Source organism: Aulonocara stuartgranti, assembly GCF_965226115.1.
Source record: "Aulonocara stuartgranti genome assembly, chromosome: 19".
Taxonomy (NCBI): domain Eukaryota; kingdom Metazoa; phylum Chordata; class Actinopteri; order Cichliformes; family Cichlidae; genus Aulonocara; species Aulonocara stuartgranti.
The window spans coordinates 27,402,941-27,429,338 of record NC_138955.1 but is presented as its reverse complement, the minus strand read 5'-3'; the positions used below and the strand labels follow the sequence as shown (position 1 = coordinate 27,429,338).

The 26,398-nt window shown below is 39.5% G+C and overlaps 2 protein-coding genes and 1 pseudogene across 4 annotated transcripts in view; 1 reads left to right on the top strand and 2 right to left on the bottom strand.

Moving 5' to 3' along the window:
• Nucleotides 1-19,597, top strand: part of sptbn5 (spectrin, beta, non-erythrocytic 5) — a 68,126-nt gene extending 48,529 nt beyond the window's left edge. For both annotated transcript variants that reach the window (XM_082515699.1, XM_082515700.1), the window contains exons 77-81: nt 651-734; nt 1,715-1,806; nt 2,839-2,955; nt 18,242-18,438; nt 18,919-19,597. In XM_082515699.1, coding sequence (XP_082371825.1) covers nt 651-734; nt 1,715-1,806; nt 2,839-2,955; nt 18,242-18,438; nt 18,919-19,073 — 645 coding nt within the window. In that variant the 3' untranslated portion in view covers nt 19,074-19,597. The remainder of the gene's footprint in view (nt 1-650; nt 735-1,714; nt 1,807-2,838; nt 2,956-18,241; nt 18,439-18,918) is intronic.
• Nucleotides 3,290-7,395, bottom strand: LOC309696225 (annotated as a pseudogene). Its single transcript, XR_014280794.1, has 8 exons — nt 6,975-7,395; nt 6,608-6,666; nt 6,426-6,510; nt 6,084-6,242; nt 5,831-5,938; nt 5,669-5,711; nt 5,303-5,550; nt 3,290-5,124 (listed from the first exon to the last, which is right to left on the bottom strand). The product of XR_014280794.1 is annotated as an uncharacterized misc_RNA (transcript).
• Nucleotides 9,800-14,053, bottom strand: LOC309696223 (uncharacterized protein; the record flags this gene model as incomplete). Its single annotated transcript, XM_082517377.1, has 5 exons — nt 13,624-14,053; nt 13,178-13,237; nt 12,899-12,955; nt 10,294-10,412; nt 9,800-9,955 (listed from the first exon to the last, which is right to left on the bottom strand). The coding sequence occupies exons 2-5, from the start codon at nt 13,218-13,220 to the stop codon at nt 9,800-9,802; spliced, it is 375 nt and encodes a 124-aa protein (XP_082373503.1). The 5' UTR covers nt 13,221-13,237; nt 13,624-14,053.
• Nucleotides 19,598-26,398: the final 6,801 nt, after the last annotated feature.

The following is a 26,398-nucleotide window of genomic DNA, read 5'->3' as shown; positions in this document are numbered from 1 at the left end:
AAAACGAAATTTCATATTGGGCATGAACTCAACGTGCTTCTTTGTTTGATACATTTTTAATTTTATTTACACATCTCTATCAAACTGGATGGACAACCTGATGGAAAAGGAGCTATTCGGCTTCCCAGTTGGATTTTCCAATTTTTATGTCTTGGTGGTTGCTAACACAGTATGAAATCATGCTCTTTATAAGGTATCCAGTTGTGATTTTGTTGCTGTACTGAGTAGCTGCTTAACGGAGGAAGATGCTGTACTCAGGATTGTTTCTAAAGGCTAAAGAAAATAATGTAACATTATAGTGTTGCCCACTTAAAGTGAGAGGAGATAAGCAGAGTGAATTGCTCTGTTGTTTTCCTCGTACATCCACACCCTGAAGACTGCAGAAGCTGATACACATTGGTGTATTTTTAATGCCATTAGCCAGTAAAATGAAGGTCTTTTATTACTTTTTGAAACCTACTTTGAGTACCTGGATGATTTATGCCAGTTTTCTTTTTGCCACTCTACCCTTCCATTAGCACCGGTGGTTTGAGAGACACCAGTGGTGCTCCTTTTATTTCCTTTTATTCCCGAGAACCTTTTTGGGTTATGGCAGCCTGTTTGTTGTGCCCACTGTTGAAGCATTGGCTGAGGCTCCTCTTTTGTTGCAGGGTCTGGAGCACTGGGAGGAGGTCTTTGCTGTTCTGCAGGGAGAGACTCTCAGCCTGTTTAAAGACACAGCAGCTGCTGCACAGGTAGAGAACATTAAAAAGCCACTGCATCACTGACAGCACTGCCTACATGACATGACAGCAGTTTGGGTAAAAACAATTAAGTCCTGTCCTGAGTGCGTTTAGCACCATAGCAGATGGACATGTTTGATGGTATCATGTGTCCTTGACACAGTGATCCCATTTACCTAGGCTCCCCTGAGGCTGGGTTTGTATCTTCTCCCAAAATCAAACTGAGGATCTTTCTTTCTTTTAAGATGAATGTGTGAGTGTATCCTGAGAAATGACGGGAAAAAGAAACTCAACAAAAAACAGCATTTATTTGTTTAAAGAAAACATTAAAAAAAATAAAAATAATAATAAATTCACACATTTCTTTTTCTAACGTATTCAACAATGAAGCAAATAAGGGCTTCCATTAATAGAGATTAATCGAGATGGCAGTCATGATTCTCTTTTTTTCTAATTCAGTCCTCATTTAGAATTTGAAAATCTCTTCATGCTCTGAATAGACGCCACCATAATCAATGCAGAAGCTAACTTTAAAGGTTTTCAAAATATTTTGGTAACTTGAACAAGGGTTTTTGACTTTTATCCAAATCTGGAGATTTTTATTTTTTCTTTCAAAGTGTTTTTAGCATGATCATCTTTATTGGAAACATTTTCATATATTAAATTCAACTTCCTTAACTTCAAGTTGCTTTCAAACAATTATGTTTATGCAATGAAATGAAATGTCTGTTGGAGTCAAACTCAAAATATTCCAAAATTCAAAGGAACTTGCTGCCAAGGCTGCTGTTTTTGTGTTCTTCAGACACAGAATAATTACTCGCAGTTGAGCGTAGGTCGTGTCTAATGCATACTCAGTGTGTTACGAAAAGGAAAATATTGCAGCTTATTTTTCTACAGGAAGGATTATAACCACAGTGTTCTCCATCTGCCTCTGCACGTTCACTAATAATCTCAGTGAGGTTACACTGTTTAACTCTGTTGTGCTTTCACAGAGGACATCTAGGTGGCCTCCTATCAACGTAGTTGGAGCAGTTTGCAGGGAGAATCGCTACTACAGAAGCAAGGAGAACACTTTCAGACTAATGTAAGAGCTGCACGCTTCATGGACAGTGTAAACACAAGCACAACACAACATTGGAGCATTGGAAAGTTGACTTTAATGTTGTTGCTAAAGTTAGAAATCACAGCTTCTCTATGCTGTATGACTGTCTGATGTATAGGACATTCTGAAACTTCATATTTACACTTAAAATTGGCTACTATATTTTTTGGACTAAAGGCGCACTTAAAATCCTTTAATTTTCTCAAAAATCGACAGTGCAGCTTATAATCTGGTGCGCCATATGTATGAAGTTGATGGTTGATTGTTAAAGCATTGTGGCTACCGTAATCAGGAGCCTCGAGGATCCCTTCCAACATAAATGAATACAGAATACTAAACAGCAGTGACTTTTGTAGGGTTACTGAAGTTGGACTAGCTGGTATATAATGATGTGCTACATGATCGGTAGTGACACAGCTATGTTAGCATAACATAAACACAGTGAAGCTGGAGGATGAACGCTAACTTTTTTCCACTCGATAAAAGTTAAGGTGAGGGTTCCTGATGGTTAGAGACAAATGCAGTTGCATGGCAGGATGCTGTAAACGGAAACCTCAAACTTCAGTCAGGAGAACTGAGATAATCCATCCACACTATGAGGTTAGTCATTAATATACTGCAACAACATGGGAACAGAGCAGCTGTGAGAGAATTCAATGTTAATGAATCAATGGTACGGAAGTGGAGGAAGCAAGAAGAATGAAATGAGTAAAGTTTGACTTATCTGACTGCTTTGTTTCACTTATTGCGCCTTATGTATAAAAGCAGACCAGATCATTGACAGTGCGCCTTATGGTCTGAAAAATACGGTATTTGTTTCTTAGCACTGTGAAACTATATTATAATTTTGAAAATTTGTGGCTCACCACTGATCTTTCAAATAAATTCTGCCCGTGCCATACTTTGGTCTCAATTATGCATTTCTTTACATCATTATATGCCGTATTTTCTTATGCAAAACATTCTTAGGAAGACTTATTTTTCTGTACTTGTGTTGTGCTTTCTCTCTCTCAGACTGGAGGATGGCAGTCAGTATGTATTTACAGCATCAAGCAAGGAGCTCCAGCTCATCTGGATGAAAAAGCTCCAGAACTGTCCAGAATCTGCCAGCAGTGACTCTGACGACTCTGGGTGAGCGCTCACTCATGGTTGATCAATTTTAATAGATCTAAGACAAAGCTCTCTCTCTTTTGGATCATAAGTGATTACTCAGTTCAACTGGAGAATGTGAAATATTTGAGCTTAAGCAAAAAAAATAAAATAAAATAAAATAAAATAAAAGTTGTGTATCTCAAGGTTGCAAATGAGAACTGAAAGAATTAAAAGGAAAGACACAAGTGTTAATGTCAAACATGTAACCTCATCATCTACTGAAACAAGACTAGTGATATAACCTAAAATCACTATCACTCAATATCAATAAAAGCTGGTGATAACAACATATTTTTGGTGTTATTACACAAACCTTTATACGAATTGTTCAGTGTATTCCTACTCAGATGGTCCTAGGACAAGCTAGGGTGCTTCACCTCCTCTTGGATCTGTTGTCATACTTTGGAAAGTCCAATCACTTTAATAACAATAACAGGTTGTTTAAAATCAGAGTAACATAGAAGGCCTGTCTGTTTCTATTTTCGTTTTGATAACACTTTAAAATTAAGCTTGTTGATAAGAGAGCAAAACAAAAACAAAAAACAGAGAACAAGCGTGAGCCGTGAAGAAAACATGACACAAACGAGGCTTTCAGGATCAGTCTTGTGATGTATGCCACTAAGTGGCTGGGGAACTCTATGTGGTTGCACATCGATGAGAGGGGTTGGCCCCCAGTGCAAGATGTACATCATGTATTTGGAGCTGCTACCTGCTTTTATACCTCTCGAGCCCTTTTGTCCTGTTCTGGTCCAGCATGTCCTGGTCAGCACCGGTGTTACAACAGTGGTTTCCTGCATAAACATGCAGGTCAGGACATGCTCCCATCCCCTGTTAAAGCTGCCTCGCTCTCTGTTGTTATGGTGCAACATTCATTCTCTCTTGCCTCTTGAGAGGGCAGCTCAGTTAAAGGTTTGCTTTCAACTATGGTGGCAATGATCAAAACTGTGAGGGCTTAATCTACAAGGGGTGTGTGTGTGCCTATGAATGGCAAGTGTAGGTGTGTTTTCTCTTTCCAGTGCTCTTTTACAAATGGAATGCAGCAGCCCTGTGAAGTCTCTGTGTCCTGTGATGTGCCACATAGTTTCATTAAACAGATTCAGGATGTTTGTCTGCTTTGCTGACAGCCATGTATAAAGCTTTACATAAACAGATACACTGCCACTGGATTTTGGAGGCCATTTCCCTAGCATAAAGTACCAAAGGTCTCTCCTTGCCTCAGTGTGTGAGACCACATACCACCAGGGAATGGCAGCCTTATCTGTTCCATTTAAAAGGGTTTATATGTGACAGACCCAGAGGGTTCATATGAGAGGTTGACCCAAAAGCAGACTCAAGAGCTGACTTTTTGATCAGGCACCAAAACAAGGACTATCAGTACACACGTGCACACATACACACAAACACACGCCTGTGGAGAGATCTCTGGCAAGCAGTTGTGAAACAGAGGAAAGACTGAAATGGTAGAGGAAGGGTTTTTGTTGTATGAGAGCTGCAGGGCTGTTGAGGCTCTGCAGAAAAGGGTGGAACGTCAAGCTAATTAAGCAGTGAGCTAAGACCTTCTTCAATAGAGTGTATGAAGGTAGCCGTGGTTTGGGGGGTGCAGGACTGATCTGATTCTGGTGAGGACCAGTCTGCTTGAGGAGAGGAGGGCTGTAGAGGCTGTGCAAAGGGCCCAGGTTGGAGGTCGTTAAGTAGCGACATCATATTTTTTACAGTTTGGCTGAAGAAGGGAGGCGTTGGTTGGCATTCAGTGGGTGCAACAGAGGAGTCCAGCAATTTAGATGGAGAGGAGTTCTCCAGAGAAGCAGGGCTGTTCGGACTATATTTAGGAGTATTAGAACAGGAGAGTGTATCAGGCTGTGGAGTGACAGGGAGGATTGACCACATGTCATCCTGTCAGTGAAACCAATAGGCTCTTTTTGGTTTTTAAAGAATGTGTCAGGGGAGGCACATAATGTGGATAGAGAAGTATATACAGGAGAAGCAGGGTTGGTCTGATTTAACTGAGGACCAGTGAGTGGAGAGGAGGGCTGCTGGGATGGAGTCAAGCTGTTCCACCACTGACAGCAGTGCTTCATCAGTGTCACTGACAAAAGTGGCCTCTTTCTGGAGCTGAACGGGTGCAGCAGAGGAGACCAGTGATGCAGATGAGGCACCCCAACCGGTCGCAGCAGATGGCCGCCCCTCCCTGAGCCTGGTTCTGCCGGAGGTTTCTTCCTGTTAAAAGGGAGTTTTTCCTTCCCACTGTCGCCAAAGTGCATGCTCATAGGGGGTCATATGATTGTTGGGTTTTTCTCTGTACCTATGAAGCGCCTTTTGTTTCAATTGAATTGAAATCCATATGAGAAGCTGGGAGGACCGGATTTACTTGACACACAGGCGCATCAGCTGCTGTCTGTGTGTTCTGCAGCTGCACACACGCTGACTGCTGATCAGGAAGGTTGGTAACAGCTGGCTGTCTCTGTGGCTGCTCAAGAGGCTCCTTCGCAACTGAATAGGAAGAAGATGGCTGTGTCTGAGCTGGCGTCACACAAAGCCTCTTGGCCTGTTGATCTTCCTGTTTAGGTTCAGATGCTGCACAAACAAACACAAACAAAAACACAGTAAGTCTTCTTTTGTTAACAGATTTCCGTCTTCTTTTCATCACATTTCACATGAAAAAACGTCGTAATTCCCAGAAATCTCCTCTCACCTGTGCTCAAGGTGCGATTTCGTGTTCTCTTCCTCTTTTTGCCCTAAAAACAAAAATATGAGAATTTTCATCAGTTGATCCAAACTCTGTGCACTGGTTGTTTCATAATTCAGTGCAGTGATGGGCACATGTATGAACTGCATGTTAGCACTTTGGACATACGTAGTTTTCTTTGGTGGACCAGTCTGGATGCTCTGTGGCGTGACGGCATCTCTCGCTTTCAGCCTGATCAAAATATTTAGCTTGTTGTTCTTTTGAGAGAGACCTCCACTGAAGACAGACAATCATGAGAACCCACTGTCAGCATAGATAAATACTCAGCTACACTGTTACTACAGGGCAGCTGGCACACATGCACAAACATAAGCATAAAGCATTAACAGATGCATAAATATATGCAGAGTTACACACTTACCCTCTTTGCCACAGCTGCATTTACGGCTGCACTGGCAGTTATATTCAGTTCTGCCGTCACCTTTGGCCTCTGCTCCTTCAGGTAAAGCATGAAGGCCTGTTTGGTGGCTTCTTTATGTACAGCCGGTCCGCATCCTGTTGGGCTTCACATTTCCTTTTTCTACAGGAATAAAACACAGAGTCAGTGCACATGTTAGCATTGTGTACAGCTGTGAGCAAAGTAGTTTAAAAACATGAGTAAAGCTGTGAAACTGAATGTAAGGAGGCACCATTAAAGGAAGTTGATTACAGTAATGCAAGCAAACATCTGCAGAAAAAAGACTGATATCTGGAGATAACTGACACAAAGCACCACAGAAACTTACTTTGGAGTGGAGGTGTTGGATGGGGGAGCAGGAGGGACAAAATCCCAGACTGGAACACCGTGCCTACACAGATGCAGAGACGGATACGAGATAGCAGAGTTTATGAAGATACAGATGTTCAGCAGCTGTGTACACTGGTGTGTTTGTGTGTTTTACGTACAGTTCTCCAGCAGGATGCAGGTACTGGATCATGTTTTCTGGAATCCCGAGCACATTACGCTTGAAACACACAAAACACACAACAGATGATGAGAAAAGCTGGAATGCTATGATCTATCCACTCGGTGTAGGAAGTGATCAGTGGGAGGAGAAGATGTGCATAAAACTACATTCATACATAGCTGACTTTGATCTCCTGCGTTATTCTTTGGAATTATGTTTCACTGGCAGCGACTAAGTTTACTGTTCAGCAAAGCTTCACACCACATTTATACAAAGGTGAAATACAAGGAAGCTGAGAACAGAGTGATGAGTCCAACACTTTTAAACATCTTTATCAATAAAACTTCAATGAGACCTGTCACTACCTCTGGGTGTCTCAGCTGTCCCTGGCTGACTGTAGAGGTGAGCTGGTGCTGAGACCATGAGTGGAACCAGCTGCTGAGTCACAGGAGGAGCTGGTTCTGGGAGGATGTTGCTAAAGAATCCTCCAGTCTGAGGATCTGATGCTGGCTGAGGGGGAGCAGGTGTCCCAGAGGGTAGGATGTTTGCCCCAGAATGCCAACTTCAGGAGTGGAAGGCGCTTCTTCTGACTGCATTGTCTCTGAAATATGATTGTTTTCGTCCCTGAGGTCCATTTTAGAGACAGACGGGTTGAGGGGGTCGCTCAGAAGAATGACAACTTCTTCTCTCCGGGATCCTGTGGCACACATTCATAAAAGTGTTATATTTAAGTGTTATATTTGTAAAATAATTCAAACCAAACTGAGAAATACAAAAAAACTAACAAACTAATTAATACTTCAAACGATGCTAACCTCAAACTTTGTTAACTCTCATTACTTCGCTGCATTTATATAACAGCAATTGTTCTTACTTTGTAACAAACAGTTTAAAAAGATAATGCACTGTTTCACAATTACAGTTATATATAATATAATGAACAGGTTTCAGTTGTTTACCAAAAAAATGTAAATATCATATATATGTATATACAAGAATCTGCAATTCAACAACACTAACAAGGTACATGAGGACTTGGAATTAGATTTTTAAAAAATACATTTGCTGACTGACGGGTTTTAATTTTGCATCAGCTTAGCCAGTTACAACATTAAAATAATGACTTTTCTGATTTAAAACCTGATTAAGCTGACCTGTACTGCAGAAGGAAATAAAAAAAACTGTAGAAACAAGTTGCTCTGCAGATTCAAGTTTTACAGGCATTCGTGTTATGAATTAATACAATATGATGCATTGTTGAGATGAATTCACCCCAAAGTTTGATTAAAATGTAACAAGAATGTGCTGTATGAAGGCAGTTACTGCCTACAGGTTTATTTAAATACTGCAGATATATTTTAAAGTACATTTCTCTGATAATACCATTGCAGTTTTCATTTAAATTTTAATTCGATACTTGTTTTTTTTTTTTTTTTACACGATGTGAATTACTTAGGCTACGTTCACACTGCAGGTCTTAATGCTCAATTCCGATTTTTTGATCAAATCGGACTTTTTTGTCTGCTTGTTCACACTACAAATAAAATGCGACCAGCAAACGCGCTCTAGTGTGAACGCTCAAAGCGGCCCGCATGCGCAAAAGAAGATGTCACACACAACGCGCTCTGTTTAGACCCAGAGCAAACAATATTGTTTGACTGATGGCCCTTAATATAAAGACTTCGGACTTTACGTTTCCCAATTTTTGCTTTAAGTTATTTTGTTATTTACATAATAATGTAGATAACCTAATAATGATCCTTATTGCTGTTTTAGAGGAGTGGTGCTTAAAGGATAGTTGCAGATTTCTGTCAGAATCTGCAGATTATACAGTACAAATAAAATGTTCACGTTTCTCCAACGTTGTCTTCCCAACAGTTTCACTGACATCTACACAGGATGGCCAGGAAGCGTTCGCGATGTCTTCTCTGGCGCTGATAATTGGCGAATGTCTTGTGTCAGTGACGTAAAAGACAGATTTAATGCGACATGACCGTTCAAACAGCAGTCGCTTTCTAAAACATCGGATATGTATCGGATTCATTACCACATACGAAAGTGACCCAGATCGGATTTGAAAACATCGGATTTGTGCCGTTCACACTGTCGGATACTGATCGGATATGGGTCACATAGGGTCAAAAAAGTCGGATTTGAAGCGCTTTCGCCTGCAGTGTGAGCGTAGCCTTAGTTCACTGCTGAATCACACAGTAGCTCGATAATTCAAACTTTAGTTTGTAGACTTTGTTTACACGTTGAGGGACACAGTAAAACAGGAAAAAGGCTTTTCTCAGGGACTCTGGGGCAGATAGTTTATGTTGGGCCCTGACTGAGCCCACAGTACATGTCAGGGTACTTATTCCCTTAGTAACCAAATTGTAAGCAGAGAGACAAAACCATGCTCAGAAAGGTTAACGCTTGTTTTCAGTTTTGAGTGTATTGAATATTTCTATTACAATATGCAAAAAGTCCATCAGTTATTGAAGGAAACAGCTGTCGGATGTTGCTTTACACTGTAAAAAAGAATTCTGTACAAAAACAGTAATGTGTTTGTTTTTTTTTAACGGAAGTTGAAAGACTTTCCTGTAAATGGTACAACGGAAAAATCGTCTTATTCTTAGTCACAATATATTTTCTGTGTCATTAATGGATTTTTTCTGTGAATAGAAAAACTGAAAATTCTGTTTCTATTACTATTTACAGTCACTTCTTTTAACTTTAACCCATTAAATGTACGTTTTTATATCCTTAACCATACATTTCTATACAATTACACCATTATACACCATTTGCTTGTAAATTAAAACTTCTTAAAATGATCTGTGCACAAGTAGTACACAACAACATTGGTACATTTAATGCTAAATATTCTTTTATTTTATTTTATATTGCTTGTTCTGATGAAGACTTTTAAACTGTCAACAGCAGCTAAGTGAATAAGGATTTGTGTCCATGAACCCTCAGCATTGACAACACTTAAATGCCATAGTTCAAAATCCTCAATCCACACCTTTTGTCCCCTGTGTTCAAAATGCTCTTAGCTGTTAAAGTAGAGGAGAAAAGTTTGACATATTTCACAGCCATTACATGTTCTCTCAAAAAGAGGGCACAGTTACTTCCCAAGCAAAAACCTCTGCTTGTGCTCACAAACCCTAAATCGCAACAAATTAGACAATAATAAGACAAGTGACTACAAAATGACACCGGAGGTTGGTGAAGAGCAAGCATGAAGTGAGAAATTGTGTGCACACTTTCTAGTGATACCTTCATTTACCTGTGTGATAAAGTCCTGAATGTAGCGTGGTAGTCCATTAAATTCCATCTGAGCTTTAAAGATCAATTTATTCTGAGGAAAAAAAGAAAAGAAAAGAAGTTTTAAGATGTTCATTTTTTGTTGCTATTGTTTACATTTAAGATTAAAAAAAGGAATAAAAATACAAAGTTTAGTATTAGGTGGAAAATGACTTGAAATAAACTGAACTTGTACACCTACCATTGAAAGCCAGCAAGAAAGAACAGAGTTTTGGTTTTGTTTAGATCTGCTGTGGATTATCATTATTAATTTTCCTAAAATAAATGTAGAGTTGCAAACACATAACAGCATTCCGTTGCAATATAAGCAGTTTATAATTAAAGTAACACGCAAACCTTCACAAACTAAATCAATCACAACATTAAACTCACCTTGTTTTTGTAGACAAGGTGATCAGGCTTTTTGATCCTCTCCTGAGACCAGCTGCACTGCACCATCAGCATCTTATATCTTCCTTTTTCACTCAGTAAAGTGTTTCCTTTTGTTGGCTCTGCACGTGCAAGTGTGTGATCACAGGTGAAATAAGGGATATTTTTCCATTGCAGGTTTAGAGTGTTTCATTTAGTGATAGCTGTTGATCCACTTTTCAAATAATCTCTAAGGATCTGAATTTTTAAGAAAGACACAAATGTCCCTGCTTATTATTAGCTTGATATAGACATAACAATTTACAATATGTCAGCAGCATCCCCACATGGCATATAACACCCCTGCAGACCAGCACTGCGCCTATATTATACTTTAGTCAACATATAGTTATAATTTAACTACAATTAGCTCAATGGGGTCACAAAAATTTCCCACATACTTGAAATGATCTACTCAGCATTACAAAAATTACATTTTCAAGAGAAGTTGGAGTAAAAATGTGTTTACAGGAAAAATGTGTCTGTCTACAAATATTAACTAAACATTTTATGTGCTACAAAATGGACATAATGATAAATGTGCTGAGGTGAAACTAAACTTTCAATAATATCACCACTATAGTTTGTTAACCAGGGGCGATTCTAGGATCAGAGCTTTGGGGGTGCTGAGCACCCAGAGAGCTGCCCAGCCAGCCAAGATACACTTTACTCGTCACAATGAGACTTCTTCCCTGTCTCTTTCGGTCCCTGCATCCTCCCTGTCCTCATCGTCTGTTGTCTTCGTCTCCTTTATCAGTCATCACAGTTTTACCCTCTCTGTGCAAGTCTGCAAATTTCTTTATTAAATCATAAGATTCTTAAATTCATCAAGTCTCTCTGTGCCTGGGTCCTCGTCACAAAACATGACATCACTGTTTTGTACATTTTAACACAATTGAATCCCACATTTGTGAAAGAAAAGCAAAACACTTTTTTGAAAAGTCTACAACAAAACCATCAAATCTGATAAAGGTTATTTAAATGCTGCAAAAGAAGAATGGATTGGAATAAAAAAAAAATACATATCCTAACCTTAATTACTGCGGGAGAATAATGAATGATGCTCATAGTGAGTAAGAAGTAAACTGAGTGCATTTTTTGGACAGAGATTAACTTTTAATGTGTTTGTATAATATAATACAGATACATAAAAAACACTCCCGAAACAGAATAAATTCTTACAAATACATTATTACAAAATATTAATAAAAACCTATAAAAATGGAGGCAACTTTGCCTGTGGTAGAATGTATACAATGTATGAAAAAATCTTCACTGCAGATACTAATTTTGTGTTGTAAGATTTCATGCTTTGGTACTTGAGAGAGCTTGACTTTTTTATCAGGTGGTACACACTGTAAAACGTTTGAGAAACACTGTATGTGTGATTAAGATTAAGGAACTGACCTCCCAGCCCATTATTCCGTCAGTGGGCTGGTTTCAGTCATTATGCTAATGTACTGTTTATAAGGTTGGGGAAACCTGCAGTCAGCTGAGACTGAAGAAGTCACTTGGATGGGTGACGAAACGTTTCTCCCACAAAACACTACGTCCAGATGAACAGAATCGACTTTTGGAGAAGTGTATGTGTGCTTTTGGAAAACATTTAAAGCTGCTGTACAGAATCTTTGAAACAAGCTTAAAACATTTTTAGAATATAAACAGAGCATCTGCTTCTCTTTGCAGCTCCTCACTCCACCAGGGCTGTTTGGCTCTTTCTGATAGTGTGCAAATGTGATGTACGTATTGCGGCAGTCATACAGACAACTGGACGGTCCAAAAGTTGGCCTACCTATTACTGGCTGAGGTTTTAGTAGAGTTTTGGCTGAACCACATAAAAATATATCATTAATTTTAATCTCCCCAATCCATTACAATGTTATGTCGGAATGTTGTTAAAGAGGGTCAAAAATGTTTCAACCCAGTTTGTTTTGCAGATTCTGTACAGCAGCTTTAATATAGAACCAAAATACATCAGTGACCTCCTGACCCAGTATGAACCTTCCAGATCCCTCAGGTCATCTGGATCTGGTCTTTTATCAGTTCCCAGAGTCAGAACCAGACACGGAGAAGCTGCATTCAGCTTTTATGCTCCTTATATCTGGAACAAACTCCCAGAAAGCCTCAGATCAGCTGAAACACTCAGTTTATTTAAATCCAGGTTGAAGACTCACCTGTTCTCAGCTGCATTTGAATAAAGCACCAAATCCACACTTTTAAGCTTAAATTTCAAAACTAACATTTTAACTACTGATTTTATCTACTGTTCTGATTTTATCTGTTTTGATTTTATATACTGTTTTGTTTGTTTGTTTGTTAATTAGTTAGTTAGTTTGTTTGCTTGTTTTAATCAATTTTAAATCATGCTTTTTATTTGTTTTTGTTTCTAATGTCTCTGTAAAGCGCTTTGAATCACCTTGTTGTTGAATTGTGCTATACAAATAAACTTGCCTTGCCTTGCCTAGGGAGGACACAACTTCCAGATTGTGTGAGTAAAATCAGGTTTTTTCTCTTTGTCAGTTTAACAGTTTCTGTTGTGCCCGTCACTGTTCCCTGTCTGTTTTCTTACCTGGTTCTTCCTGGCCTTGTACTTTCTCTTCACGTTCCCCTCTTTCTTCTCTTTGGACTGACAATCATACACAAATAGATTGTATTCAATTAGATGCAAAAATTACATTATTATATAAAAAAAACTATTAAGATCACTAATAAAAAGTCCTCTCTCAGTGTACTTTCAACCGAAAGGCAAATAACCAAACCACATGAACATCTAATAAAAGATATAAACATTAAAACACTGATCCAACATTATTCTTGATTAACGGATCATTTGATTTTACACTTGTACCTGAATGTGGCTCCTTTTTTTGAAAAAACTTCCTTATATCCATTATGAACTTGGCTGTCTCTGTACACACACACACACACACACACACACACAACAGGAGTTATAAGGTTAATGGGCATTCAGTCAGTTAGCTAGTTAGTATCCATTTCAAACAGGACAGTGGTAACAACAGTAGGCTGCATTCAATTATAAGTTTTAGATTTTAAATAAGCTGTATAAATTTCAATGGGAGCAACAGGACGGTCAAATGTCGCTGATTTTACTACAGAGCAGGACGGATTATAGGGTAGCAAACATCATTGGAAAACACGTTTTCAACACTGCAGGTTACCTGGTGTAATGTTTTTCAGCTAAAAAGAAACATGGCCTGACTCCTACCTAACTATATAAAAAGTAACTTAGGGTTAAATGCAGCTAATATGTCCTGTTTTAAGCCAGGCACTTACCCCTCCGCTCCGCTGCGTCTCAGCCACCATCGCTCTGGCAGAAAGGGTGCTAGAGCCAGAGCAGGGGAAAAACGAGCTGTAACAACAAAGTTCTGTATGCTTTTTATATTTTTAGTAGTGTGTCACACAAACAGCAAATATTGTCAAAAAAGTAAGACATCTTTGGGGGTGCTTTGATTCAATCGCCCCTGCTGTTAACTATCAAATTAGTCTATGCTGGTCAGCTAGCTAAAAGTTTTTATGTTAGCAGCCTAAATCACAGGCTAACATTAGCATTTGTTAGCCAGTCAGGTTGGTCTGAGGCTAAAACTAGAGTTAGTGTAACTTTGCCTGAAACCCTTTAAAGTCTTCAGTAGAGGCAACTGTAAAACATAGTTAGCTGTCATGTTAAATTTAAATAATAATCTAAATAATATGCAAATGTACTGTTTATAAGATTGGGGAAACCTGCAGTCAGCTGAGACTGAAAAAGTCACCTGGATGAGTGACGAAACGTTTCTCCCACTGAAAACGCTACGTCCAGATGAACAGAATCAACTTTTGGAGATTTACTTACCTGAATGATTGAGAATGCATCAAGACGATGACAGGGAAACTATTTCAATTCAGTTCAATTTTAATTATATAGCACCAAGTCACAACAACAGCTTTATATTCTAAGGTAAAGCCTCTACGATAATAGAGGGACAATGCCCTGTAAGCAAGCACTTGGCAACAGTTCTCCCTTTTAACAGGGAGAAACCTCCAGGAGCACCGGGCTCAAGGAGGGGTGGCAATTCCATGGGTTGGGAGTGAGCATTGGAAGACAGGACTAAAGACTAAATTGATCAGACTAAAACATACTCTTTGTGCTATCTGTCCGCCTTCCTGGCTTGAGAACAGTAAAATATTACCTCTAATATACTTGATAATAGATATCTGAGATTCTATAGATTCTATATTCTGTAAATCACAGGTTTGTGCTAAATGTCTGTTTGTGTTGAGGACCAGGTATTGCTGAAAAAAATCAGTTCATGAGCTCCAAAGTGCTGGTGTACTTCTTCATTTTTCATAAAGTAAATTAAAAATATAACTTGTCCAGCTCCAGATGGACACCCTGTCAGAGACAATAGCACTTTCCTATGGCACTTAATTAAAAGCAGCTTTCAGCGACAATAGCCAACTGTGGCCACAAGATGGTAGTAATGTAAATGCTAGGTGCACATATTAATGAACATGCAAGGAACTTTATGACAGTGCTGTCTGAGCTGAAAGGAGAGAGATCGCTTTACTTTGGTACATTTTTATTGAAGTCTATTTTTTAGATTTGACAGGGCAAAGATTCAGTTATTACAGACCTCCAAACCTCTTGTGATCTTCAGGTTGGCTCAAGTATGTAGCGAGCTTCACCTAATATGCTTCCATGGCCAAGCAGCTTTATCCAAACCTTACATGGTAAAATGGTCTGTATTTGTATAGCGCTTTACTTGGTCCTAAGGACCCCAAAGCGCTTTACACTATACGCAATCATCCACCCATTCACACACACATTCACACACTGGTGATGGCAAGCTACAATGTAGCCACAGCCACCCTGGGGCGCACTGACAGAGGCGAGCACCAAGCACAACACAAAGTGTCAGATGCACTGGTGTAAAGCACCTCTATCGGTCTCTGAAGCAGTGGAATACCTGATCTCTTCTCTGTCTGGTATGACAGTGTGAGCCGGAAGAACTGCACATGTCTGACAGCATTTTGCCGTGTGTGACCTTTCCTCAACCTCGTGGAAAGCCTTCACAGCAGAGTTCACAGCTGCAAAGTGTGACCTGACATCATATGAAACCCTATGGATCACACAAGTTCATATGTACTACTATGTACATATGATTTGGGGATATATAAATAAAACTGAATTCAATTGAAATGAAATTGAATATGCGTGTAAAGGCAGATGAGTGATTACTTTTGGCAATATAGTAAATGTCACCTGCCTTAATAGCGAGGTATTTTCAGCCAGGACATGCAGTGGCATGAGTAAGTAGTGATGTGACCAGCTAAGGATTCAAATAGTTGTAATAGTGAATAAACTGTCTTAATTAAAGTATATACATCAAGATAATGATAATATTAACAAACATATGAAACAACAAAGTCTTCATTCAGATGACATTAAATCATCCCGTAGTTATCCTGCTATGAGCTTATTACAGTGTTCTGTTGAATAAATAGGATTTTCTCTCTGTTAATTTTAAATAAATGTACCTCAAACTATTATGAGGCACAGCTTTCCTTTTAATATCAAAGTATTATTTAAAAACTATTTATTTTAGCTGTGTAAGCAGCCATAACATTTCTGCTTTGGTCCTGTGAATTCTGTTATTAAATTAAGTTGCTGGAATGGACAGAGTCCCTAATACAAAGCATTACAGGCATGGTTTTTGGGGTCAGAGAGGACGGTTGTCAGTCACACGTGTTTGATGGAGTTTCAGGCTGGAATGGTTTCCTTCAAACTGTGTAAGATAATTTGACTTTGACTTTCACATCTACCTATTCACACTGTGCACTGTGGGGACACTGGGCACCTCTGAGGTGGGTGAGAGGCCAAAGAAATGAAACTCCCCACCAACAGGATTTTTCTTTAATGAGATACTTGGACAAGGTGAATTACATTCAGCGGGCACACAATAGTGGAAAAACACACGGTGGCACAGGACACAGCTATGGCTCTATTCAGCCGTCATGCATTGCATCTGCTTTCGTTTGCTGCATGGTGATGAAATATGGAGCACTGCAGTGACTGCATGACTACAGCAGTCACAAAATACACTGACGAAGGGATTTCTGTGGGACAGATTGAGTACGTTTATTTAACAGGTACAGAAATTGACATGTAAAAAGGAAATGCTGTGGTTTTCACAGCAGTTAGTGGTGGGGTTATTTGTTGAGGAACTGAATGCTAAAGTCCTGAGCTCAGACTGGGATTGTTGTTTTGAACTGTGGACTAACCAAAGACTATTTTAAAAGATCTGGATGTAGTCTTTGGTCTAGATCGTAAATCCTATTGAATAACAATTCTTTACAATTCAATATCTGTAGATATTGTCCTCGTGTTCTGAGATCCATCTGCTTACTCCTTTCCAGCCTTATCCTCTTTTCTAATATGGCCACGTCTTTCCCCAAAAAACATGATAGTAACAGCCCAAATGCCAGACTTGAGACTTCATAATGGTAGTCCACAAAGGAAGGATTGTGGCATGGAAACTGTGTGCTTGCTGGATAACAAGATATAGCTTTTAAATTAAATAAACTTGGGTTTTTGTTAATGCTGATTTGTTTTCCTAGTATTTGCCTGCTTCAAGGCTTTGTGTTAAGCTAGAGTGACCATGTAATATCCTAGTCCTGTCAGCCAAAAATTCACAGGATTTCTAGAGCATTCACAGGATTCCAGAACTAGATGTAATAAAAATGTAATGCATTATATAGTATATAATTGAGGCATAACATACTCAAAGTATAGGCAGTACAAGCACAAGCACTGGCTGGCGCCTCTCAGCAGGCTTTCAGAAGTTAGTCAGGTGGAAAGAGAAGAAGGAATTGAGTCTTCTAAGGGAGCGAAGCCTTAAAGAGACAGGTTGTTTCAGAGGATGAACCAGGGGCTGACTGTAGGGCTAGTCAATGATAAATAAGGAAGTAAGGATTTTTTTTTACCTGTCAGCCTGAAAGGCTTATGGGGATATTGTTCGTACCCTGCTGGGCGGCCAGGCAGCTATAGGCGAGAGGTGTGGATAATTCAAGAATGACGTGATATAGGATTTTCAACTTATCATAGGTGCATCTACTCAAAGTCTGACCTTCAATTTATTTGAGTTGGTTTTTTTTAAAAATCTAGCACCAAATCACAATAACAGTCACTTTTATATGTACCCTACCATAATACAGAGAAAAGCCCAACAATCAATGACCCCTGTGAGCAAGCGTGTGGTGATGGTGTTAAGAAAAATTTAACAGGAAGAACCCTGGCAGAACCCGGCTCAGGGAGAAGCAGCCATCTGCTGTGACCAGTTGGGGGGGTGATGGGAAGGAGACAGGACAAGAGGCATGCTGTGGAAGAGAGCCAGAGATTATTAATAACTAATGATTAAATGCAGAGTGACTTCTAAACACATAGTGAGTGAAAAAAAATGTGAGTCAAGAAAAAACCTCCACCTGACCTCAAAAACTTGACCTGAAAGTCATATGTCAAGGTTTCGGAAAATCTTGTGAACAAGGTAACGCCACCTAGGATTGTCAAACTGCTACTGAAAAGCTTGCATGAGTTTAAATATCCTCTGGCAAGATTGTCTAAAAGTTTTTATGAATGCAATAACTCAAGACATCACCTAGGAATTGTACATTTTTACCATATATGAGGCTGAGGGGTAGCACTGGTGGCCACCAGTATTTTTTTTTTGAGTGGCCTCGCAAGTAGAGACAGAAATGACTGTAATAGTTAGCCCTTTAAGTAGAAAGCTTGTATCTCAGATCTCCCCCTGAATGTTGCCAAAGACTAGTTTGAGAATCATGTAAAACAGTTACTCAGAGTCGCATGGAAGGGGTATAATAGATACACTAAAATTAAAGATGACTTGTTGCTACTCAGGAGAGCGTCATCTGTCAACCTCAGTTTGGAGAAGCTGGCTGAGTCTCCAGATGATTCCTCATCAACCAAACCTCTCAGCAGGAGAGCTGAGAGCCTGGAGAGACAGTTATCCTCAGAGGGCCAACCTCCACCCAAACCTCCCCATACCTACTACAGCAGACATAACTATCCTGATGGAGGGGAGGTCAGGACGGCAGGTGAGACGTCACAGCAAATTTAACTGGTTTTCAAACTTGTCTCAGTCAAGTTTCAGCTTCTGTCCCATGAGGGCCAAGAAAAAGGATAGACTGCTGTAAAATGTGCATTTAGAACCATGTTATGTTAGGCAAGTGTTACACCAGTGCCAGCTTATGTGCACACTGACTTTCACAGGATTTATTTGCACATCACTGCAGAAAACATACCTTAACGTTTGTTCCACATGGTTACACACTGTTTCAAGGATGGAGTTCATTTCCAGATATTGTTAATGCACGCATATTACAGGTTTCAAATGGAAATGCAACCTTGGAGTCAGAGTTGCTGAAGATTTTATCAACGCAAACTCCTTTTTTTCATTTTGTCAATCATTTGGATTTGTAATCCATGCATTACTATAGTTTTTAACGAAGCACTGAACAGCGCTTAGATGACTTCTATGTCAATAATTGGCCTGATTGTGACTTGATGCACTGCAGATCCACAGAGTCTCCAAAGCCAGCCGTCAGTGCCTCCTCCTGCTTCTCCTGACCCCCAGGACCCGCCAGCTGTGAGCCCCCAAGTAATAGAGGACCCTGTGAACAAAGACAAGCCAAAAATGAACGTCTTCAGAAAGTTTTTTTCTAAGAAGTAACACTTTGGTTTCCATCCATAAATCTTGTGATGCTGTCCATCTCAGTCTCGTTTCAGATTTGGAATATTTTTGTTACCATCAACAATAAGGATACAAAGTCTTGACATGACTCTGCATGAAGTTTCATAGAAATCACATCATATACCAAATACAGATTTTCTTGTACAAGTACCTCCAGCAAATGAAAGGAGGTTATGCCCAGCACAGACGAAATGATAAAGTAACGGCTCATACCACTACTAGATTTGTGATTGGCTGCTTATTTTCCATATTTGCTGATTATCTGCTAGCAGCTGTGCAACCCACCTCCAGCCCAGCTCCTCTTTTTCATATTGTCTGACTTAATCTGTGCTTCTCTGTACTGTACTGGGTCTTACTGCTGCTCTCCCTGTCTCTGTCATTCTGTGTATACACATGGAAAGGTAACGTAAATAACTGCAAATGAAAATACCATAATCTTCTTTTACTATAGAAGTTCTAACTAAAGTAGCAATCAAGTACAAAAAAAACCCCAGCAAAAAAAAAAAAAAAAAAACTCCTTAAGAGATTTTTGGAGAAGCACTTTATGCCATGGCCACAGTAAGGAAGGATTTGAAGCAGCCAGCAGGTCAGCAGTTCTACAGACAGATGTTAATGATGTGTTTACATCACCTCTAATGAGAATCTGCTCTCGGCCTGATCCCAAACAGTTTAAAGTGACTCCATGTGAAGACTTTGACTGCACGACATGATCACTACTTTATCAAAATTGACACTTGCTCTCATACAGAATGATTGACAGCAAATCAATTCAAGCAAATTTGTCACATTTAACTGGAGAAAAGATTCGCGAAGATATCGTTCAGCAGAGATGACGCTCTGCATTTTCACACAAAGAACTTTGGCTAATGATTCAACTCCATTTATTTATTAATGAGCAACAAATCCAAACATCTCCAGTCTCATTTTCTCCTCCATTCAATCAGATCAATAAGTGAATCAATAAAAATAATGAGTCAGATTGAAACTTGAAGAAATCATTTGGCAAAAGAAATTAAACTCAGTTGAAGTGTTAAAGTGAGAGTCATTCAATAAAACTGAATCAAAAACGTGATGTAACTTCATCATTTATCTGTATCTGTTTCTGCAGATCAGACTTCGACAATGTTACTTATCTTTTTCTGTATTTGTTTGATTGCTCTAAGATTGTTTATTGATGTGTTTGAATTGCTTTAATAAAATGTATCCATGTTTCATTATCAACCATTATTGAGCTCTTTCTCTCACTGGAACTATGGTAACGATTGGCCACATGTTAAAACTTCATCAGTGTGTTGACTCACAGCACCAGTATGTTCACATGTTCAAAGGTCATCTGCCTGGACTTCAAGGGTCACGCAGAGAACATTTGACCATCGTCATCTTAGATTTGAACTCTGTGGCACTGGATTTTGGTGTTAAAGGAGGCAATTTAACTTTACTGAACACCATTTTAAATATCCAAATACTTAAATATCTAAAAAGAAAATGATTATTGCTAAATGTCATGCACCAACCTTTGGGACTGAGAATTAAGCTATTGATGATGTGCCAAAATCTCCACTGGCTGTTTGAGGCTGTCTCCAAAAGCAGTGGGAATGACAACATCTCAGCCACAAAGTGGTTGCCCGAGTAAAACCACAGAGCATGAGCATGCTGAAGCAAATTAATTCTTCAAAATTGCCAATGTTCTGAAAATGTGATCACTACAGACCTCCAAACTTCATGTAGCCTTCAGATTAGCTCAAGAACAGTGCATAAAGAGCTTCGTGAAATGTATTTCCGCTGCAACCAAGCATTATGCAAAGAGTCAGATGAAGTAGTGTAAAGCAAACTGCCACTGGACTCTAGAGCAGTGGAGACGTGGTCTGTGGAGTGACGAATCACGCTTCTCTGTCTGGCAATCTGATGGACGAATCTAGGATGGCGGTTGCCAGAAGAACTGCACATGTCTGACTGCATAGTGCCCTGTGTGACGTTTGTGGAGGTGGTGGTATGGGTGTTTGAGCTGGGCTTAGCCCCTTGCATACCAAAACACTTTGGACAACTTCATGCTCCCAACTTTGTGGTGATGGTTTTGGGATGGCCCCTTCCTGTTCCAACATAACTGTGCACCAGTGCACAAAGCCAGGTCCATAAAGACATGGATGAGCGAGTTTGGTGTGGAAGAGTTGAAGTTGTTGTAGCTGCAAAGGTGGCTGACATCATATTAAACCCCAATAGATTAAGAGTGAAATGTCCCTCAAGTTCCTATGCATGTGAAGACAGACGAGCAAAAACTTGCTTACGTTTTTCTGAATTCTGTTATTTTAGATATGTTACTAAATAGCCAACATCTGTTATGAGTTATTCGGAGCACATTAGTTGATAATATCATTTAAATTTAGTTCCTATTGGCTTCAAAAAACTGACAGCAGGTAAAACATTAACTGAGAAGCTGAAGCCTTTATATGTCAAGTCACATATGAATGTAGTCCCAAAATGTACATTTTAGGTTAAACATTTTTCATCAAGTATTTCCACCACATTTTTGATAAAATATAACAAAATCAGTAGTAGCAGTACTTTATTTGCCAAAACTAAAAGTTTGTGCTTTTTTCCTAGAAGTAGGTGAAATGATCGTTTCAATTCAATTCAATTCAATTTTATTTATATAGCGCCAAATCACAACAAAAGTCGCCTCAAGGCGCTTCATAGATACAGAGAAAAACCCGGTTCACTCTGGCACAGCTGGCTGCCGGCAGAGCCGGCGGGCACGCCGGTGCAGCCCCCTCTAGCTTCTGCTCGGTGGCTACTGGGTGACGCCTCGTCTGGGGATCCTCAGCCCTTCCCATGAGGGTGGCACGGATGCCCCTCCGGTGGTCCTCCTTGGGCTCTCGCACTCTGGATGTCTGGGGCCTGGATCTCCTCCATGCCTGCTTCATGCCCTGGGGGACGGGGCTATGGCTCTCTACATCCTCTTGCAGACCATTACATGTGGAAACCATTTGAATACAAGCGCGCTGATCCACACAGGTGTGCACACGGGTGTTCACTATTCGTAGACTTAAATTACACCTTTCTTGGCTGCTACTTCAAAGCACATTGTGCGCTGTCTGTCCTGCGTGCTGCACAACAACACTGAATATTTAGTATTTACTGCTGTTTACACTTAGCTAGATTAATGCGATGGTGTTGTGTTTAGTATGTTGCTTTGGTTTTTTTTTTGCTTGTTTTCTATTCTTTCTCTCTCAACAGGTGATCCAGGAGATTTTATTTTATTTTTTTTAATTTATTTATTTTTTCCCCTTTCTCACTGTCCCTCTCCCCTTCTGTTTTTCCTTTCCTTCCTCTTTCTTTCTCCCTTTCCTATCCCTCACTCATGTCTGTCCCGTCTGTAACAACTGAAAATAAAATAAAATAAATAATAAAAACAAAGGTCGATCAAATGGACCAATGCGGCAATGCCACGATGATCCATTTGGCAAAATAAATCCATTGGGTATTCTTGTTGGTCTTCAGACAACAATTCGGACGGCTAAAGAACCAAATGGGACAGGCAAAAAAAAAAAAAAAAAAAAGATACAGAGAAAAACCCAACAATCATATGACCCCCTATGAGCAAGCACTTTGGCAACAGTGGGAAGGAAAACTTCCCTTCAGTGATTCTTCTAAATTTAGATCTACATGTTGTGAACTATCCCATGAGTGTCATCTGCTGTGACAATACTCTTCCTACAGTGGCAGTAATATGAAGTGGAATGGCTAAACTGATCATGCCAGTCCCTTGTAAAGTTTGCACTGACAAATTGTGGGGTGGTTGCTCAGAGCAGGTCACCTACTAATCACAAATCAGCCACAGTTCTGTCTTCTTCTTGCTTGGTCTTAATATCAGCACAAAAACAGAGCCCACTTACTTTCCTGCCTCCCCTTGCAGTCAGCTCTGTTCCAGATCTGAGAGTCAGAGTGTAACCAAAAACCTTTTCTTTTATACTTTTTTTAATTAATTCTAAATTATTTCAAAACCTTCTGTATACTCTGGGCAACTGAGCAGGTCAACAATGCAAAAAAGGCATGACATTTTGGGGGAGGAAAAAAACCCCTCCTTTCCTGGTAATGTTATAACAGTTTCTCTTTCATGTTGTTATTGTGTGATGGTGGCACAGCTGGTCTCATAGCAGGATGCTTCCTGGTTTCTACCTCCTGGCTGGCTGAGGCTTTTTCTGTGTGAAGTTTGCGTGTTCTCCCTCAGCTCAGATGGGTTACCGTCAGGTGCTCTGGTCCTCTTGCAATTCAAAGAGATGCATGTTGGGTTAGTTGGTGATTCTAAATGAACCACAGGATGTGAGTGTGTGTTTTTGTCTGTGTCTCTGTGTTGACCCTGCTACCTGTCTGCTGTGCATCGCAACTCTCGCCCTGTGAGCTTGGTCAGACTCCAGTCCCAACATGACCTTATGGTTGGATAAGAGCAGATGGACAGACGGGTCATGTCTTCCTGTCTGCAGAAACTCTCACTTGTGTGAAGCTCCTCTAACCGAAACGTCCTCTTGGTGTCGCTGTCGGTGCAGGAATGAGCCTCACACCGTGTCTGTCGTCCTCGTGGCGTGAACATGCGGCCTCCAGTCATCTGGTTGTATTCTTTTGAAGTCTGTTTTCAGCGTTTGTCATCGATTGAACCATTATATCATTTTGAAGTCCTCCGCACCAACACGTGGTGTTCGTCCACAACGAAAACCTTCCTTGAATAAAGCGCGAAGCGCGTTTAAAATAGATATAAACAGTCACTGAGCAGACTCCAAAAATATGGAAACAAATCGTGAACTTGTGTGCATCATATATCTGTTGTATTTGAATTGATTTTAATTGCACAGATTTTTCATTTAAAGGTTGCCCAAAAATGAGGAATGCGCTCATGATCACTTAATGAAAAAACTTAAAACGCAATTTATATGTTAAACAGCCAAATTAACGTGATCGAGCTCATATTTATTCCTTAATAAACGAAAAAGAGGGCATTTTATCAGTTGAATGGCTTTAAAGGTGTGACGTTTTCTTTAAATCTGTACATTTTTTGAAAGCCTATATTCGGCTTTATTTGTGGGGCTTCGAAACATTCAGCCAGTCCACGATTAAATTGTTTTTAGATGGGCTTCGTGCTGTTGGATTGTACTGCTAGTATAGAAGTATGTGACCGACCATCGGGCTTTACTGTTACCGTCCATTTTTGGTGGTGTTGGACCTATTTGTGTCCCTCCAGGCCTCCGTCTGATTCCCCCTTCAGCATTCAGCTCACGGCGCGACAGAAAGACAAGAGAAACCAGCAGAGAGCAGAAACAGCAGGAGCCCAAGGACAGGAACAGTGTGCAGAAACAAGTTGAACTTATCCAGAAACCAGATACTGACGATGGCATTTTAGCTCTCTCATTTAAACTTCATTGTGTTTCTGTGTTCGGCTCTAATGTTGCTTTTGACTGCGCGTCATAGGTGCTCTACTTTTTATACGTTAAAGGTGCTTTGGGCTATAGTAAAGTTTACTGTCATTCAGCTATTAGAGGGTGTTCTAAAGAAGAAAGAAATGCATCAACCTGCTTTTTTAAATTTATTGTTTAAAAAGAGCGCAGGTCTTACCTCTGTGAGTGGACTATTGCTTTTCACACTGAAGCTGCTTGCTGGTTTTAAAGGTTTATTTCCTTTCACCTTTTCCAAAGTAATCAAGAATTCTAATTCAATTTCCCTCATAGATAACTGAATAAATATATTAATATACACGAGAAATTATATATAAGAAATTATATATATATATATATATATATATATATATATATATATATATATATATATATATATATATATATATATATATATATATATATATATATATATATATATATATATATATATATATATATATATATAAATACAGGAGGTTAAAGTTCCGTCCGTATTTGAACTGTGCATTATACCCGGCTAGGTTTGCACATTTAAATATTGAATCTGATATTATTCCAGGTCAAATGTTTAGACGGCAAAAAGCAAGGTTAGGGTGACCAAGTGCTTCACTTTATGTGGGACTGCACAGCATTTTCATCACCTTGACCAATCTCTCCTCCTCCCCCTTTTCCACATACGATGTCCCACATTTTGATTGGCTGTAGTTTACTAAAGTCAGCAGTCAATCTCACAAGAAACGTGTGGCTCAAAAAGAAATCCACAGATCAGCGGACGCATCCAAACAGCGGATATAACAGCGGTGCCGCTACTGTGAAAAACAAAATACACTGATGTACAAAGAGAATATCATCAAATTATTAAAAACAAACAAACACGCATAATGTTGCAGTGCATACTGTTTGTGAGCTATTTGGAAAAAAAATGTATGAAATGAAACAGTGAATGAAATAAATGTGTAGCCTGTATAGTTGCATATGAGCAGTTCAACCACCTCTGCAGCATCGTAACCCCACAGTCTCTGCTGCTGGTCGCTCTACGTGGAGGTTGTTCTCTATATTCCAGGTGATGAAAAAATCGTTTTTGTAAAAGTATATCTTGTTCACAATAGGCCTGATCCAAATAAACCTTTTATTCCTGTTAAAAACTCTTGAACTCGGCTTACTATAAAAAGAGACTTCCCAGCAGTTTAAACGGGATTACTGTAAGATCATTACAGCTGTAACATCAACATGACACCAGATCTCCGTGTTAATGTAACAAAAGTAGCAAGATTGGTGTGTGAAAAAAGAGGGCGGTATACTATTAAAACCCAGCGCGCGGTGATGTCAGGATTTTATTGACTCACTTTAAAAATAAAGCGATATTTAAGTTACTTTCTCTCCTTTGCCACACTTTCCGCAGGGACGTTTTAATCAGTTTCACTCTCGCTTGAGTATTTATGGGATACACTGACATGATTTAAATATTTTATTGCATATTATCGCCTGCTGTTAGAACTTATATGTGAGCAGACGCAAGCAAGTTTGTCGTTTCAAACAATTTGGAATTTTCAACATTTACCAGAGAAAGTTTCAGGTGTTTGCTTTTTGCCATCACAGTCTCATTTTTATGTTTTCCAGACACGAACTTTTAATCACACTACTGCTTGAAAAAATAACGACGTTATAAGACTGCGCACGATAAACTGAGGCTCAATATGAATGCCAACAGGAAGAGTGGCATTTGTCTCGGTGCAGTTCCACTTTCCACTGCAGGGTGGCATCATCTCTCCTTCTTTGAGCTCTAAAGCCAATCAATGGCAATACTGATGTTAAGAAATCACACAGCGTCATGTGTTCAAACATTCACACTCTAAGGCAGTAAATTCTGCAGATTAG